The 19529-nt window shown below is 46.8% G+C and overlaps 1 protein-coding gene across 5 annotated transcripts in view; it reads left to right on the plus strand.

Annotated features, from left to right (window-relative positions):
- Positions 1–19529, plus strand: part of LOC146813471 (uncharacterized) — a 269121-nt gene that overhangs the window by 83095 nt on the left and 166497 nt on the right. For all 5 annotated transcript variants that reach the window (XM_085620247.1, XM_085620245.1, XM_085620244.1 and 2 more), the window contains exon 5: positions 2040–2144. In XM_085620247.1, coding sequence (XP_085476373.1) covers positions 2040–2144 — 105 coding nt within the window. The remainder of the gene's footprint in view (positions 1–2039; positions 2145–19529) is intronic.

Here is a 19529-nt window from a genome sequence, read left to right on the forward strand (position 1 = left end):
TTCTCTCGGGAAAGAGATCCTTCTGGTCAATGAATGGGCGTTCCAATGTGGGCCTTCGTGCTCCTTTGTCCCAGTGAGTACTTCTCCTATGCTCGCTGAAATTGGCAGACTGATGAAACCGTAGGCTTTGGGATTAGCACTGCTCACTATTTTAGGGTCTGTCTCCAAGACGTCCAGTGACACCAGAGCCATCGCTACTGACCAAGTGCTCAATGGTCAAAACTTAATTTATAGGATCAGCTCTGCTTCCTTTGCTGGGACGTTTTTACATGGCGTGACTTGTAACCCCTGTAACAAGCACTGTACGTGGAAGGAGGGGACGTGCTGTCACCCTCATGCCGCTGGTGGCTCTCTAAAGGCCCCATGCTCTTTGGGCTTCTGTCTTGACTTGGCGCTCTGGGAATTGTCAGTGCCATTGGTCTGCCCATGCTGTTGCAAACCCTTCTGTCTCTTGAGCCTTGACTGACGATGCTCCAGCTCCTTCTGCCGACCCTGGGTGCCGTGCACCTGTCAGCAGATACGGCAAGCTGCTTGGGACCTGTTTCCTTCAAGTCAGCCAACTGCTGCCTGAAACCTGTTGCAGGCTTTAGGTGGCTCAGTAAAGAATGGATGGATTACGGGCTTCCAGATCCTTAACCTTCTTGCACCTGCTGTACTAGGTTTTTTTTCTAAGGAGGCCTAATCTTTCTTCTTTTGCTTCTTGAAGTTTTTTTGCAATATTATGCTTAGATCAGCCCAAACCTGCATTTGCTGACTTTCACTCAAACCAAAAATATCTTTGTTCCCACGACTCAGTAGAGCCACGCCTGCTTAGCAAAGCTACACAAGCACGCTCAACGTTTGCAGCCACGCCTTCACATCTGCACCTAAGGTGCTTGAAAGCATCATGTGTTTGGGAAAATTGACATGGGAAGGTGGACTGGCTCCCTCCAGTTCTGGGGCTGCAGATGGGCAGTGCGGTTTGTATCTCCTGCTCCTTCAGCTTCACAAGATTGGATAACCCCTGTTTCACCATCTCCGTTCTTTGTCGTGTCCGCTTGAATCAAGGGACCAGTTAAGGGCATAACTGGTCCATATGCTTCTTGACCAGACAGATAAAATATTAGTTGACCAGCTCCCATTCTAGATTCCTAACATACCTTTTATTTTTGGGGCCAATATCGCAGTATCTATATATCGGGCCAAGATTTTCCTGTAGCAGGGCACCCAAGGGATCCCTTGTTATCACTACTGTTACCAGTCCCCAGTGGGAGCTGGTCAGTTTAGGGTTCGGCTTGACCACAGTTTCAACTAACCATATTGTCAAGAGTGATGTACACTACACTGTTTGGGCTTTTTGGATGTGTCATAGATTCCCAGCACCGCTGCAAGGCTGTTCAGTCAAGAGATTGGCGTTTGTTTATTCCTCCTCATTTGGGAAGGGGATAGGATGACCGCACTACAAAGAATCATGCTGCTACTGACCGGTCTTCCCGTGCGCTCAAGTCATTTGTGATGATCACCTGGGTTATAAATTTGCGTAGGAGAGAAGAAATAACAGGAACAAATGTAAGCATATGTTGCACAGTCTGTTGAGATCCCTTCAGTCAGCAGCCTACATCCACTCCCTAGCTAGCCTCCCTTACGCAGTACTTTCTCAGGTGCTTGAATGACTCCACACTAGTTTATCTGTTCTCAGATTTGTTGTATAAATAAAAAACAATGAACTGACATCTTCATGTTACAACATTACTGCATAATACAACATTGACAGGGCATTACTTTTCTCTAACTTTTGTCTGGTGCATTCAGGGTCTCTTAGTATTTTTCCCACCAATGTTTCGGACTTAAGCTCTTTGCTCTAACAAGTTGTGGGTTTGCCTTAAGACCGATTATCAAAAGTTCTTTTACTCCCAGCTACCATTCAAGCAGTGCCTTGCTGGTACTCTCTTTTGCGATGCGTAATTTTCAGATGTAATCAGTTGCCCATAGTCTGCAATGGGTCTTTAACCCATAACTAACCGAGTTCATTACTTTTACCGTCTTTTCTTCTCATGTAGGCAGTGCTCCGCTGAGCAGGAATGTTGTCAAGGGGAAGGATCTGAACTTGGTCCTCCCAGAGCAGCAGACGGCTGCTGTTGAAGATCAATACAAGGATATGACCGGTAAGTTCCATGTTGCCCTTCTCCACAAGACGCATGTGGCTGATAGGCCTTGGGCAAATCGAGGGATCTTGTGAGAGTGTCAGGATGCTCCAGTGACGCTGTGGAACCTTTCCTAAGACTTTGTTTGGACAGGGCGGTGGGGCGTTACCCGAAGGTGAGGCGGCCAATCTTTTGTGTGTTCAGGAAATGTGCCGGCTGCACACGGCTGGCTATGGAGCTAGGACTTCCCACTCGGGGCTTGGGTCTGTCTCTATAGCAGGTTTTCCTCCAGTAGTTTGTGTTTGAGGTTAGTGCTGGACCAAAAGTCCTGAAGACTGACAGTACAGATACTTGTTTAGGCTCCTGAAACCTTGTAGGAAGCTGTCTCTATATACAGTGGACAGAACCGAGGTACTCTGTATAAAGAGTCCAGGCATCCCTTATTGGTTTACAGAGACAAAAATGATTACACTAAATGCTCTTTTTTGTTCTAGTGTGGGTGAGCAGTTGGGCGTATCAGAGGGCAGTGCTAAGCATTTGCTTACTAGCAAAGGCAATAAATGAGAGACACGCTCAAGAAGAAATCCATCGTATTTTATATATACATTTTGATACCAAGAACTTTGTCGTCAAGTTAGTACTTTTTTAAATATAAATTTTTAGAGGTAAGTAAAATGTTCACTTATGCATCTTTACGCAGCAATGCTTTCCTATGGGCGAAAAGCATATGTTGCATACACTTATTTACTGTCAGTTTCTGGGGGTCTCCTTCAGGACTCAAGGTCATAGGGAGCCAAGGTCCAAAGTACCACCAGCAGTTACTCATTACCTGCCCTGGGATGTCTGGGTGCAGAGGTGCTGGTTGGGTATGTAGGTTTGCGTGCTACGCTGGTGGAAAGGAGGGGGGGCACCTAGAAACTGGGTGCTGAGGGATACTTAGGAACAAGTCTGGAAGCTCCCAACGGGGGGCTTGGGTCAAAAGGGGGGCACAGTTTGTTCATCGGTGCCCAGGCTTGGGCGTTCAAGTGCAGAGTGGAAAGGTCGGCTGGGCTTTGTATGTCCAAGGTCTTCGCGGTTCTAGGTCTGTCTGGTTGAGGGTGCAGAAATCGGGACAGCTGGGCCACCCTGGAAGTGGGTCTCTGCAGTGCTGACGTCCCTCAAAGGCTGCTCAGTCTCCGTGTCATTGGAGTAAAGATTGGACTCTCACGGTCTTAGCTTGCTGCAGGGGACCGGTAACCCAGGTATTGGTGCTGTGCAGCTCTGGGCGGTCCTGGTGTCCTCTCGCTCGGTGGGGGGACAGATCTGAACTTCTGGAACAGGTACCGCTTCCTGGGGGGGCAAGTGAGTTAGGGTGGCTGGGAGTGGCAACATGGTAAACCAGACTCTGCTTTTTGGTGCCTGCAGACTGCAGTGGAGTAGCTTCTCTACTCCAAGGAAGATTGCTGGCAATTTGCGAAGGGCTGTCAGCCTACCGGGACTCTGGGTAGAGTCTCGGCTGCCGGACGAGTCACTGGTCACGATTGTCAGGACTTGGTGCTGACAGGCAGGGTTTGGCACCAAACGTCCACCACAGTCTTCAGTTCTCGCAGCACTTCTTTGTCCTTTTCTTCGGGATGCAACAAATCTAAGTTCCTGGCTTACTCTAAGGACTAGCCAAGGAGCAAATGCTGCACAGAAGCCAGAAGGATGCCACTGCCCACCTGTCCAAAAAGAGGTAAGAACCACGCCAGGGCAAGGAGAAGCCCATTCCTATCCATACTGTGAAGTGTGAACTGCACTGTTGCTGACACATCCAATGCCAGTATGGTTTATATATGGCCCTTTTTTAGGTCTCGCCTGACCCAGCGCATGCGCTGGTCTGGCGAGACATTTTGTGAGGGCTCCAATAAGTGCTACCAGGCCAGCTTAGAGCTACAGTGCGTGTGCGTCGCGCTTTACCGCGATTACTTTCACTTTCGCGGCCACTTTGATGTTTGATCGCGATCACTTTCGCGACCGCACGGCCGCTTTGATGTTCTCCGTGAGGCTTCAATAGATTGCAGCAGTTAAAACAAGCATTGGCATAGCCAATAGGTCTTGCTTTTGGAACCTTATAAGTGTTTAGTTATGCAACTGTTGCATGGCTAAACACTTATAAGGTTACAAAGGCGAGACCTATTTGCTATGCCAATGCTTGTTTTTTTAGCACTAGAGAGACCAGGAGGTAGCCGGTCTTCAAACCAACAATATGGGGTCCAGTTTTGATGGCTTCAGGAGGTCAGCTTGATCCCAGAATCCTTAGAATTATCTTCATAGTAATCTGTCTTGGTCCAAAGGTTTGTTGGAAAGTGCACCTTTTTTTAGATGGTCACTCCCGCTTTTTGCCTGGTAACTGATGAAATTATTTGACAGAAAGTGCGCTGGGTTCCTGCTATCGAGGCTCACAGTGCCAGATCTCTTACCCTAAACTGTACAATTGTTTCCCCAATTAGCAATACATTTGACACCCCCCTGTCAGTCCCTAGTAAATGGTACCCCAGGTACCCAGGGCATGGGTAGTAAAGAGGGGCCCTAAGGGCTGTAGCATGCATTGTGCCACCTCGGGAGACCCATCGGCACCAACATGCAAACTACCTGCCATGGTGCATATAAAAGTGAAGACAACACATGGCACACTGCCTGTGTGCCATGCCTGCAGATACAGCAGTATACATAAGTCACCCCTACAACACGTCTTAGAGCCCTAAGGCAGGGTGCACTATACTACTGAAGAACCGGGCTCATTAAGCCTGGCGGCGCAGGGTACGCCTGAAATCTTCTGAGTTCGCCTTCCAAATTACAGAGACACGGAGCACTCTGTTTGGCATAGGAACTTTAATGTATTAGCTGCAGCTAGGTACAGTTGTCCTAAAAGTACATCAGTGGTAGGTTCTCAGGAGACTGCCACTTCAATCCGTGGCTCAGTCTTTTGTAGCGCTTGAATCCCCTAAAGCAACAACCCTCTCAATGTGCAATAAAAATACAAATCATCCACAAGAAAACATTCTTTGTACAAGATACAGGATAATGGGTAATAGAAATTCCTTCCCTAAGGTCGTGTTCTCTACCCGACCCTATAGGTCAGGCGGCATAGCCATTCCTTGGTTAAATTAATTTACGACAGGATGTGTTTGCATGTTGAAGATGGTGATTCGTAAAACAACTGGAGAGGCCGAGAACGGTCACCAAGGGTCAATAGATGGTTATCTCGGGGATTAGTTGCTTTGAGCCGGGTCTCAGAATGGACTTAGCTCAGGGAAACAGGAAAGGTCGTGTAATATGTGCAACAGTATAGAATGAGAGAGAAACGCTATGAAGGTTGAAGGTGCCTGAGTGAGGGCAACAGCGTAATGGTGTTACTAGGAAAGATGGGGCCGTATTTGAATTTCCTCAGACCCTCCTTTTGCCATTACTCAGGCAAAGAAACCAGAGGCTGTTGTTAATCTGAATCAACTTCAATGGCCATGAAATCTACAAGCTGTTGTTGCAGCATTATCTTTGTGGTCGCTGCTTTCTGTGATACCGGATTTGGAACACACAGGGTGGCGCAGAGCCCGCATATAACTGGACCACATTGTAGGCAAAGGCAACATGAGAAGAGAATGGCCAAAGTCGCTCCGACAAAGGTAAGAATCTTCCATCCCCATGTAGACAGTAGTCCCCCAAGCCATCCCATCAGAGACCAATTCCCTTCATCCTGGTGAACGGACTCAGCGATCTTATGTAGCTTAGAGATGGCTTGGTAAACTGTAAGGGCGTTGTCTGGAATAAAAATGCAGCAGCTAGATCTGATCAATCTGCATACGCCCCCATGGTCAGCAACGATGATATCTAATACCATCCTGTTCTGAAGCGTGACAAGGCGGTCAGCAGCGAGTTCTGCAGTGATGTTACTCAAAGCTCCAGCTGTTTCATTGACAGTGGCTTCTACAACTCGAATTAGTTGTCTTATGTCTCTACTGTTGGCTATTGGGCCCCAGAATGGAAGGAGTCCTTTCAAGACATCCCCGACTCCTTGTCCTGACGTATCCTGGTCAGACGCCACCCCTCTTTTCTGTAAATGATGCTTGACATCTGCTATATATGTAGGGGGCAACAACCAAGCGATATAACAAGTGCCTCTCCAATTACCAGGTAGAGAAGTGTAAGCCTTATTTCCACACACGAAGTATGTATTACGTGAGGGAACCATGCGAGGCCAATCTGTCCCATTCAATGTCACAATATGTTGGCAATTGCTTGTACCTTTATATTCTAACCCTCCTTTCCTAATACAGAATGGTGCTTGTCCAGGTACCACTAGAAAAGTTTGTCCTTTTCGAGAGGTTCTATTAGAGGGCAGAAAATACAAATCCGTAGATTTGGTTTGGCGATCAGCATATTCTGACTTCTCACTATCCGTCCCATATATCCTTTTTCTGTCCCGCCAAGATAAATGGTATAGATGTACTCCCAAGCTCCTTACTTCTCGAGTATCCCCATCTCATGAAAATACCCAACTGGCGCTCAATTCCCACCATGCACTACAAGAGCCATTAAATGAAAAAGGAAGGGTAATGTATGGCATTCCAGTATTCACCGAACTTGGCAGAAGACCACAAACCCAACAGTTCGTCGCATTAGTGGCCAATTGATGTTGGTGTAGCATAGAAACAAATGTGTTGCGGAATTCACTCCTTCTTGACTCAACATGAGGTGGTAGAGTGACATGTGTATGCATTTCAACCGTAACTTTGGGAGTAGGCTGTGTAAAAATTACGTGTAGTCCCCATCCTATACAAGACAATATAATACATATCAAAATCAATATTATTAAAGCCACTATAAAACGATTATGCAGTAATTTACAATGCTTTGTGCTCATTGTTTGTATTTTGTCCATTCCCTTGTTAGCAGTCATTTCCAGCTCTAAATATTGCCCGTGACGGGAGGTTGCTTCACTCAGCTGTGATTGTCTGTAGTTCTCTATACTTTCCTACAAGTCCCACAGGCCTAGAGCCACATCTTGGGTCACAATTCTGAGACTTACGATCACGGCCCTGCAATCATGTGGAAATCGGGATAAAGACAAAGTCAATGAAGCACTATTGAGGTATTTTTGTTCAGTCTGGGCCTCAAATCGTACCTCCGGGAACCAGGTACAGTTTGCTCTTGGAAAAGGAGATGTGGTTTAGTAGTGTCCAATTTCACTGCTGGTGGTATAGCTGTCTGGAGGACCTCGTCGTCGTCTTGTCCTGCTCCGGCAATGTCTAGGCGTGCATCGCTAAATAGTCCAAATTTTGGTATTCTTCCGGTTTCAGAGTCACTAATTCGTTTATGAACCCATTGATCATAAGGCAATGGTAGGGGCACTTTCTTGCAATGTACCCCGTGTACCCAGTTCTTTTGCCGACCACCTTTACTGCAGTACGCGTCGTCAGTAGTACCTGACGAGGTTCTCTCCAGCGAGGTTCCAAGTTCTTTGACCTCTGGAAGTTTTTGACGCAGACCCAGTCTCCCGGCCGTATGGCGTGACCAGGATCCGTTGAAGCCTGGGGCAAAGTATCTTGTACCTGTTGGTGAAGGACACGTAACTTAGTGGTTAGATCATGTAAATAGTCAATTAACAATGGATGCTCTATCTCTGAGTATTTCTTTGGCCTTGGGACTCCCCAAACATTTGCAGGGCGTCCAAAGACAACCTCATAAGGACTAAGCCCCATACGGGAATGGGTGGTTGTTCTGGTGGATAAGAGAGCCAAGGGCAAGGCATCAGGCCAGGCAAGACCCGTGCTGGCTTGTATCTTCGCCAGTTTAAGCTTAAGGGTGCCATTATAGCATTCCACCAAACCTGCTGACTGAGGATGGTTTGCTGCGTGGAACTTTTGCTGAATGCCAAGGCCTGCACATACTTTCTGCATGATCTGACCCACAAATTCACTTCCGTTGTCACTCCAAATAATTCTCGGTAACCCAAATCTGGGCAGAAACTCCTTCAAAAGGACTTTTGCCGTGGATAGAGCAGTATTATCTTTCAGGGGATAGGCCTCTACCCATCGGGAGAAGGCACATACCACAAAAAGAACGTACTTCAGATTGTTACATTGTTCCATGTGGATGTAATCTATTTGTAAAACCTCAAAAGGTGAAGTTGGGGGAGCAAAGTGGCCTGTTGGTGTTGCTGTTCCCTTCCCTGGATTGTGCATCAAGCATACAATACAATGCTTAACCAGATTGTCTGCACATTTAGGGATCCCCACATTCTTCCATACCGGAGCCAGAAGCTTGCATATACCTTTAGCGCTAATATGGGCTGGACCATGTGCCATGGTAACTACTGGGAGTACATAAGCATCTGGTAACAACCAGCGTTGATGTTCTGACAAGTCTGTCCAGCACCCTGTCACATCCAATCTTCCTATACTTTCTTTCCACGTCCTCAATTCTTTCTCTGTGGCCTCTGCCTGGATCATTTTCACACTGTCCACTGTATTCTCACACATCCCTCCTTGTGCAACCCATCTAGCAGAGCCCGCAACATACATGCGGCTTGTAGTGTCTCTAGCTGTCTCTTTCGCTATGTGGTTTGCAAAAGCATTTCCTTGACCTACATCATCAGTGATCTTCTTATATGCACTACACTTTACAATCGCTATCTGAGTGGGCAAGGTGAGTGATTCAAGGAGGTCATTTACCAATTGCCCATGCTGTATCTTAGTGCCATGGGATGTGAGAAACCCTCTTTCCTTCCACAGGCGGCCAAAACTATGGGCCACTCCAAACGCATACTGACTATCAGTATACACATTCACCCTTTTTCCTTCAGCCAACACACAAGCTCTAGTCAGTGCTATCAATTCAGCTGCCTGGGCTGAGTAATGTATAATACGCGCTGTTTCTACAACAGTGTACAAGGTAGTGACTGCATAGGCTGAGGTCGTTTCACCATTGGCAAGCTTAAAACAAAAACCGTCCACCCATAAGGTCCCATCCGGGTCCGGGAGTGGAGTATCCTTTAAATCAACTCTGCCTTTTTTCTCTTCCTCCGTGCGGAGGAAGCAGTCGTGTTGCTCCTGAGTGTCATTTTCTACTGGAATTGGCAGCAATGTTGCCGGGTTCAAGGTATTACATCGCTTAATGTGTATGTGGCTAGCCAAGAGCGTCAATTCGTACCCCGAAAGGTGTGCACTCGTGAGGTGTTGGGTCTTTGTTCTATTTAGGAGGGTGTCTACCGCATGCGGTACCATGACAATAAGGGTATTATCTAATACCAATCCAGCAGACTGGCGAATGGAAACTGCCGCTGCTGCTGTAGCCCTCAAACAGCTAGGTAATGCCTTGGCCACTGGATCTAACGTGGCTGAAAAATAGGCACAGGGGCGTTGCTTGTCCCGAAATCGTTGTGTTAAAACTGATAACGCGCAACCTTCTTTCTCATGAACGTAGAGTGTGAAAGGCTTACTGTAATCAGGAGTACCTAACACAGGGGCAGAGCACAAGGCAGTGCGTAAATCAGTGAAACTTTTCTGACATTCCGCAGTCCATTGAAGCGGGTGTGGTGTATCTTTAAGAGTGAGTGCCAACAAAGGTTTTGCCAGAAGGGAAAAATTGGAGATCCATTGTCTACAATAAGAGGTAATACCTAAAAAGGCACGCACCTCTTTTTGCGTACATGGAATAGGCATTTGGGCAATTGCTTGGATACGTTCTGGGGTAAATCGCCGTCCCTCCTTTGGCAAGAGATGACCTAGGTAGGTAACCTCTTGGCAGCAATATTGCAATTTTGATGGTGAAACCTTGTGGTTGTGGTCAGATAAGTGGCGTAACAGTGAAATGGTAGCCTTTTTACAAGTGTCTTCAGAATCTGCTGCAACCAACAGGTCATCCACATATTGAATGAGAGTGGCCCCTGGTGGTAAACACAAAGTATCGAGCTGTGATTTCAATGCTTGACTATAAATGGAGGGGCTCTCGCAATAGCCTTGAGGAGCTCGCTTGAACCGGAAGCTTCGGCCTGCTAAGGAGAAGCCAAAAATATCCCTACTTTCCTCAGCATTCCCATTGCTGAAGAAAGCATTTTTGAGGTCAATGACAGAAAACCAGGAAGCTGAGGCTGGTATTATTGTCAGCAGGGCATTAATATCCGGGACAACAGGGAATTGAGGTACCACAATCTTGTTGACCTCTCTGAGATCAATCACAAAACGATGGACAGGTGGCTGAGAAGGGTTGGCTTGTTTAAAAACAGGCAGAACAGGGCTATTGCATACATTTCCCCTAGTCTCTTCGACCACATCGTTTTGTACCAAATCATGAACTATAATCAAAAGAGCTTTTTCGCCGTCACTGGAAATTTTATATTGTGTAATGCGAGGAAATTTAGTATTAGGCTTGAGTGTTACAATGTAGGGAGGAATCCGCAGGAGGCCCACATCATTGGGGCCGGTGGCCCAGAGGGTGGCTGGAAGAGATTGTAATTCAGGGGGAAGCTGATCTTTAGACAAGTACATCGGTGAGGCCAATTTCTTACCTAAGGTAAGACGTACACCAGAAGGGGAACAGTGTAATGTCGCATACAATCTCTTCAATAAATCCAAGCCCAACAAATTTTCACCACAACTAGTTGTTAAAAGGAGCAGGGCCTCCAATTTGTACGGACCTATTGAAATGGGCAAAGGGCATGAAACTGGGTTTTGAACTGGGGCGCCAGAAAAACCTACAGAAACATTTGTACAGCCAGACAAAGGTGCCCCAGGGAGTTTAGAGTGAATCATAGAGCTCTTCGTTGCACCAGTGTCTAATAGGAATGGCTCTGTAACACCTAGTGCTTCCACATCAACATAAGGCCCGCTTTGGTCCACTGGAACTGATACTACTCCCTTACTTTGTCCATGGCTGTCCTAGCTAGGTTGGGAATTCTGACTCTCATCCTCCGTATAGTAATCACTGTTGTAATAGTTGGTAGACTGAACATTTTGCTGATCAAAATAATTCGTGGAGTTTCCAGGGGGCATGGAACGTTGGTTATTAGGCGGCGTACCTCGTCCTCTACCTCTTGGTGCTGACTGATAACCACCCTGGCCTCGTGACGCGGGAATACCGCTCGTGCGCTGTAACAAAACCGGGCAATTATACTTTAAATGGCCTTCTTCTTTACAGTAAGCGCATTGATTTTGGCCCAGTGGGGGTCGGTGAACGAAAGGCCCAGACCTCTGCAACTGTCTCTGGAATTATGGAGACGGCTGATATTCACGTTGGGCAGGGCGATTTGGGGACAAGCAACGCCCCTGTGCCTATTTTTCGGCCACGTTAGATCCAGTGGCCAAGGCATTACCTAGCTGTTTGAGGGCTACAGCAGCAGTTTCCATTCGCCAGTCTGCTGGATTGGTATTAGATAATACCCTTATTGTCATGGTACGGCATGTAGTAGACACCCTCCTAAATAGAACAAAGACCCAACACCTCACGAGTGCACGCCTTTCGGGGTACGAATTGATGCTCTTGGCTAGCCACATACACATTAAGCGATGTAATACCTTGAACCCGGCAACATTGCTGCCAATTCCAGTAGAAAATGACACTCAGGAGCAACACGACTGCTTCCTCCGCACGGAGGAAGAGACAAAAGGCAGAGTTGATTTAAAGGATACTCCACTCCCGGACCCGGATGGGACCTTATGGGTGGACGGTTCTTGTTTTAACTCTTTGGTCTTTTTATCAAGTGTCTCTCTTTCCTCTTTATCCCTATTTTCATAATACTCGGCAGTAGCCAATATCTGGGCCGAAGAGGAGACCGCCCACGCACTTTCGGAATTCTTCAACTTATTAGATATTTCCGGAGCCAAATTTGACACAAATTTGTCTACAAACAACCGTTGGCCACCTTCCGTGCTCATATCCGGACCACTATGATCGATGAACGTCTCCTCGAAACGAGTGAAGAAATCAGAGACTTTTTCATCCGCTTTCTGCTTACAAGCTGCTAACTTATCCCAATTAACTCGCAGAGGTGGCATCATAGTTTTCAGTAAGGCAATGATCCTAGCTGGGAGTTCTGTAATTAGAGCCTCAGGTTTGGCACCACCCACTTGGAGTCTGTCCGCGGCGAGTATGGCAGCCCAATCACCCCCCAGTTCCCCCACATGGTCCTCCTTCCGAATCCTAGCCCATAACGGTTGTGGGACCACATTACCCATTAGCATGTCTATATCGGCCAAATTCATAATGCATGCATCAACAGTTTGGGACAACTCTTTGTAGTACCCAGCAGCATTTTTATGGGGGTCCGGTAACGATTGCTTAAGGGCCAATACCTCAGATCGTTTCCACGGAACGTGTACCCACACACGCTGAAAGTGAGCAGGTCTAAGAGGATTAGCACCCTGAGCTGCAACCTCCTCTTTCCACACTGGGGGAACCTCTCTCATGGGATTGTGTTTTAATTTTCGCCTGACGGAGGAATCGCGTTTTGGCAAGGACCGGCAGGCAAGCATCATTCTAAAAGTGACAAGCGTTCCTACCGCGTCCTCAACCTCTGCGCCCACAATCAGCCCTTTATCAAACTCGGCCTGTACATCGAGCAGGCCCTGAGGGGCTCGTCCCAATCCCATATCCTCCCACTCTTGACTTAAAATGTTACACATAGTATCAAAAACATATCTCTGCGTTGGTGCCTCCCACTGCTGAAAGGTGACCATAATATCTTGCACACTATACTGGGGGCCATTCGTGATCCACCTTCGGGCTTGAAGATCTAGCACTTCCCGTTCCTCCGGACCTGGGAGCTAACTACGAGTTTGTCTACGAGAAGGGACAGGGGCCATTTGAAATGTCCCAAAGAGAGGGGACAAAAGGCCAGAAACGGTATCGATCATTCGCCTCCGAGCGGAGGGAGATTTCGTCATTAGGACAGGAGACAGAATATTAGGCGGGGCAGAAGAGGGAGTAACATTTACGAAGGGAGCCGAAGGTAAGGGAGAGCTCGGTAATACCGGAGAAAAGCCTGGTGGGGGTGCAGGAACCGATTGAGGAGCGACAGGTGGGACAACAGGCGGAACAGGCGGGGCAGGTGCTAATAATAAAGGTGCATTCGCACCGGGGGCAGGCGGTAATCCAAAAGGTACATTAGCTCCCTGCGCATAGGGCGGGGGTAATCTCAACAGATGGGACATTAAAGGATCCTTCTCAGGGTCCACATTTTTCTCCGTAGGAGAAGTTGGCAACACTGGATAACATTTATCTACCGCCATACGATGTTGCCTATCTGAGACCTCAATCGCATGATCGGTTTCATTATTTTTAAACTGTTGCGCAGCCTGTAAAATAGACATATCCCTCCTATCTCTTTTAGCTTGTTTTATTTCTTTCTGTTTGGCCTCCTTACGCCATAGGCGAAAAGAGTCAAACATAGCCGGCCGGGCTTTTCGCTTAAACAAAGTGTTCTCCAAATTATCTAAAATATTGAGCTCAAAACTGCCGTTCTGTGGCCATCGTAAAACACCATCTTTCCTAGTATAGCGAACCCATGCCTCATTAAAAGCTATGGGGCCAATACCATGTTTAGAATATACTTCATTAAGTGGGAGTTCCGGCCGGAGGAATTGGACAAGAGTCCTCTAGTCGGGAAGCCCTATCGCGATTACAACAAAACCATCTTCCAAACTTACTGAAACCAGGCATCGCTACCACAATACTTTCTTTACAAACTTCAAGGGGTTAATTAGTCACTTTATAGTACAAAAACTGCACTCACCCCTCGGTTTCAGCTTTTGCAAAAGTCGAACAAAGACAAAGGAGTGGCCACTATACTTAACTTAACCAGATGTTTTCATACGCCAACAGAGGTCCGTCTGATGTCTCGCGATACCAATTACCAAGGGAGCCAAAGTGTGGCCGCAGTCAGGGCAGCAGGTCTTTGCAGCCACACGGTAAAAAACCTTCGGTCCACTTACGACATGCAGGGGTCGATCACGTGGTGCGCGTCCTCCGGAATTTCCTTGCGGGGCTCCTCACGATCCTTGGGCTGGACCCACGACCTCTGAAGCAGCCTCACAGAGGGCACCAATTGAAGAACCGGGCTCATTAAGCCTGGCGGCGCAGGGTACGCCTGAAATCTTCTGAGTTCGCCTTCCAAATTACAGAGACACGGAACACTCTGTTTGGAATAGGAACTTCAATTTATTAGCTGCAGCTAGGTACAGTTGTCCTAGAAGTACATCAGTGGTAGGTTCTCAGGAGACTGCCACTTCAATCCGTGGCTCACAGTCTTTTGTAGCGCTTGAATCCCATAAAGCAACAACCCCCTCAATGTGCAATAAAAATACAAATCATCCATAAGAAAACATTCTTTGTACAAGATACAGGATAATGGGTAATAGAAATTCCTTCCCTAGGGTCGTGTTCTCTACCCAACCCTATAGGTCAGGCGGCATAGCCATTCCTTGGTTAAATTAATTTACGACAGGACGTGTTTGCGTGTTGAAGATGGTGATTCGTAAAACAACTGGAGAGGCCGAGAACGGTCACCAAGGGTCAATAGATGGTTATCTCGGGGATTAGTTGCTTCGAGCCGGGTCTCAGAATGGACTTAGCTCAGGGAAACAGGAAAGGTCGTGTAATATGTGCAACAGTATAGAATGAGAGAGAAACACTATGAAGGTTGAAGGTGCCTGAGTGAGGGCAACAGCGTAATGGTGTTACTAGGAAAGATGGGGCCGTATTTGAATTTCCTCACTACATGCATGAACATATCAGCATGAGCAGATAGGCCTCTGTGATGCCTAAGTCGATTCTTGGATATTACTAGTGGACAGGGAAGCTATTTTGAGCATATATGCTGGACACTTGTGATTAGAGTTCCCCAGCTACACGATGGCTTCTCTGAAACTAGGAGTATTTGGTATCAAACATCTAGTATTAATAAACCTCCACTGATTCCAGTGATGGATTTACTATTACATGTACCCAGAGGGCACCTTAGAGGTGCCCCTTGAAAACCTAACTACTAATAGTGCTCTGTCTGACTGGTGCAGACCAGCCTTCCACCACAGACCGGTTTCTGACCCTCATGCAGTTGGAACCTAGCACTATCTGAGGGCAGAAACAATGCCTGCTTCAGCCAGAGGTGATATCACCTCCTTCAAGCAGGATGGGCAAGTGATCAGCATATCAAGGCAGGCGGCTTCAAAGGCTTCTGCCGCCTTTGATATGTGATTCAAGCTTTCCCCAGGGGAAATGCCACCCCTTGCCCCTGGTCCCTTTGGCACCAGCACAGGCAAAATAAAATTATTTTTCAGGATGCGTGTGCCCCACTCAGACTAGTTCCACTCGTAAGGTGGACTACCTAATGTGAACACGAAATTTAGAATTCCATCATCTTGGTTGTGGTGGAATTAGGCGCTCTGGTTCAGGAATATTCCCAGGTAGTGGTCATATAGAGGGTGTAAACAATCTGAAGGTAAGTAGCTCATTGGCCACTACCTGCCACCTCCTGCATCACCACTAATTTGAGTATTTAGGAGGCACTCCTGATGCTAGGAATTCAGATTTGACGGATTAAGAAGGAAGGTCACTGAGAGACGCAACAAAAAATGAGAACTGAAGACTGCTGTGGACTTTTAGCATCAAACCCTGCCTGCCGCTTTAAGTCTCAACAATCGTGACCCAGCAACTCGTTCTGCAGTTGAACTTCTGACAAGAACCCTTGTGGTTTACCATCACTTTGCAAATTGCCAAGCGGTCTCCCTTGGGGTAGAGGTGCTCCTCCCCTGCAGTCTGCAGGCACTGAAATACAAAGTCCGATCTATTGAGTTGCCGCTCCCCAACCAGCCCAACGCAGCTGCCCCTAGAAAGAGGACCCTGTGCTCCTGAAGGTCAGATCTGTTCCCCAGCCCTTGAGACACCAGGACCAACCGGAGCTGCACAGGACCATTACCCAGTGTACCTGACCCCTTGTAACAAGCAAAGATCGTAAGAGTCCAGTCGGGACTGCAACAACTCTGTAGCTAAGCAGCTGTCGAGGGAAGTCCGCACCGCAGAGACCCATTTCCAGAGTGGCCCAGCTGTCCTGAAATATATTTCACCCTCAACCGGCGAGACCGATGACTGCAAAGCTCTAGGACGCACAGAGCCCAGCAGACCTTTCTACTCTGCAACTGAGCGCCCCAGGCCAGGTACCGACGAACTGGCTGTGCTCTTTAGTCCCCAGGACCCATGTGACCCGAGCCCACGTTGGGAGCTCCCGGTTTTGTCTTCAAGTACCTCTCCGCAGCCTGTTTCTAGATGGCCTCTCTTCTTTCTACCAGCATAGAATGCACAGCTACCAACCCGACCGACACCTCTGCACTCGGGATGCCCCAGGGCAGGCAACGAGTAACTACTGGTGGTACTTTGGACATTGGCCCCCTACGACCCTAAGTCCCGAAGGAGACCCACGGAAACCGATCACAAATAACCGAAAGCTATACATGACTTTTCTCCCATAGGAAAGCATTGTGTGTAAAAACGCATGTACATGAATATTTAACTTACCTGCTAAAGTAGATATTTAGAAAAGTACTTACTTGATAACAAAGTTCTTGGCATCAAAATGTATATAAAATGAGGACTTATTTTTTAAATTGGTCTCGAATTTATTCTTGGTGTGTCTCTTTTAATGCATCTGGTGTGTCAACAATGCTTGGCACTACCCTCTGATATGCCTAACTGCTCGCCCATGCTACCACAACAGAGAGCATTTGGGGAGTCGTTTGTGCCTCTGTAATTCCTTTGGGGTTTGCCTGGACTCTTTACACAGTGTACCTCTCTTTGGTCCACTGTATAAAGAGCAGGCTTCCTACACTCGTTAGCTCACTAGGGGCCTCATGTAGGTAGCTAAATACCCGTCGGTAACGGCCGAAATTCGGTTAATATCCCGTTACCGACCGGTATTGAGGCACTTGAGATGTAGGTGGCTGATTTCTGGATTCGGTATTTACCGTATCCGAATTTTAAGAAATCGGTAAAATACCGATTCGGTAAATACCGAATCCAGAAATGCAATGTAGGGGGCACTCAAGTGAGTGCATTATTGGTGTCTGGATTCGTTATTTACCACCAACTACAAGTTGATGGTAAATGACGAATACCTTACAAAAAGCATATTTGTGCTATTTGTAAAGTGCCATGTGGCAGACATACATGCCCTTAGGGCATGTATGTGCGCCACATGTGCACACATGCACGAATCAGGGGTGCCATAGGGTGTCAATGTGACACCCTGCCACCCATGATAATGCCTCCCCTATGACCGATTCGGTATTTACCGAATCGGTAATAGTAACTGGCTTCCCATTCATTCCTATGGGCCTCCAGGCCCATAGGAATGAATGGGAAGGGATGCATTATTACCGATTCGGTAAATACCTATTCATAAATACCGATATTTACCGAATCGGTAATATTTACCGATTGTTTACCTACATACTATTTACCGATTCATAAATACCGAATCGGTAAAATTCTGTATTTATGAATCGGTAAATAGTATGTTACCTACATGAGGCCCTCACTCTCCACATGATTCTATTATTGTCCTCACTTCTGTTCACCCTACTCAAGCCTGACATTTTCATATTGTCCAGCAGACACATCTGCCTTCTTCCTTGCACATCTGCCTTCCGCCTAACCACTCATTAATGTTAAAGGAGTTTCATATCGCTCAAACTTGACCCCACATAAGTATGCGTGTGAAAACCTAGGACCTCATTACTAGTTACCGGAACACTATCCTTGGGGGAGCTATAGCTCCAGACAACCACGTGTTTCCCAGTGTCTTTGGGCCCAGAATTCTGATGTCCACAAACTCTGGACTCAATATTTTAAGGCCCAGAGACACCGGGCCCAAAATCATCAGCAGATCTGCAAGGATTGTGGGAAGCTGCTGGGCCCAGCCCCCTACTTGCTAAATAAAGCATTAAGGGTGGAGCAGTAAAACTCCCTGCAGCCACAACTAATCGTGCTAGGGATAATTGAGAGGAATGGCTTCAAAGACGAGGCAATTGGCCTTATGCATGATACTATCAGGAAGAGGAAGCCCGTGCAGCTCACAAAGACTGGGGACATTTCTTGACACTTGTTTGTCCCTTTGACTGGCTGCCCCTTAGTTGATAGCAGGATTTGAAGTACAGAGCTTTCTCTTCATTGTCATGCATCAGTTGATATGACTGCACCAGTGTATGTTTCTTCAGGAAGTGCTTAAATCCAACCCTATTAGGGAGTCTAGCCTTAAATGTGGCAGAAAGAACCCTCCTAGAAAGTGCAGGAGATAGAAAGGAAGCAATCTGGCATCTAAGAGGTGTCGTTTTCTACTCCAAAGCTCAACAAATCTGTAATGTTTTTCTGGTGGTTCTTCTGTAGACCAGACAGGCTACATAAGTAGTAGATGGAATCTTTTTTCATGACATCTTAGGCAACCAGTTCTACAGTAAGTACTTTCTTTCGACCACTCACGCAGGAGCACTTCACTAGATATGGAAGAGCAGGCAGTTGTTCCCGTCTGTGTGTCCTGAATAAAGTGCCTACTTTTGAAATGATCAACATGCATTTTCAATGTCTTGTTGCATTTGCACGTCACTATGATTGGCCGTACCTATACAGCTAAATTACTTACTGTGCATACAAGCCCCTTGAACTGAACTATGAGTTGACATACTATCCCATTTCTCAAATCAGGGATCTACAGATCACACAGCGACGAGTTTGCAAACAGAGATATAATTTGCGATGTAACTTATGTCCCAACAAGTCGTTGCCTTGATTTTTATCTGGTTATTTGTCAATATATGGCATTGACTCAAAAGTCTCTAGACCTTCGATGGCTAGTGAGTATTGAAGAACCACCATTACCCGTCCCCGAATTTATAATTGTTAGAAGCATCGAGGTATACATCCCATGTGCTGAGCCACTATCTTGTTTATTCCAGCTACCATTGTTTCATTTTTTTAAGCAATGGAGAATACAAAGTGAGGAGAGAAAGTGATGAAGAATACTGAAGAGTGATCAGATGAATGAGAAGTAAGAAGGATGACTGATGAGTGAGGAAGTTGAATGAGGAGAGTGACTGAAGTGGAGGAAGGACAACCAAGAAAAAACTGAGGATGACAAATGATGAGTGGGGAGGATGAATAAGGACTGAGGAGCATGACCAAGGAGTGAGGATAATAACCGGGATAACCGATGACTGAGCAAGATGACCAGGAGTGAGGATGATAACTGAAGAGGACAACCGAATAGTGAGAAAGATGAATGACATCTGAGGAAGGTGAATGAGGATTGAGGAAGACGACCAAGGAATGAGAATTACAACAGAAGAGGAAGACGGAAGAGTGAACAGGTGAATGCGAAGTAAGAAAGATGACTGATGAGCGAGG

The sequence above is a fragment of the Triturus cristatus genome, chromosome 7 (assembly GCF_964204655.1).
Source record: "Triturus cristatus chromosome 7, aTriCri1.1, whole genome shotgun sequence".
Classification (NCBI taxonomy): domain Eukaryota; kingdom Metazoa; phylum Chordata; class Amphibia; order Caudata; family Salamandridae; genus Triturus; species Triturus cristatus.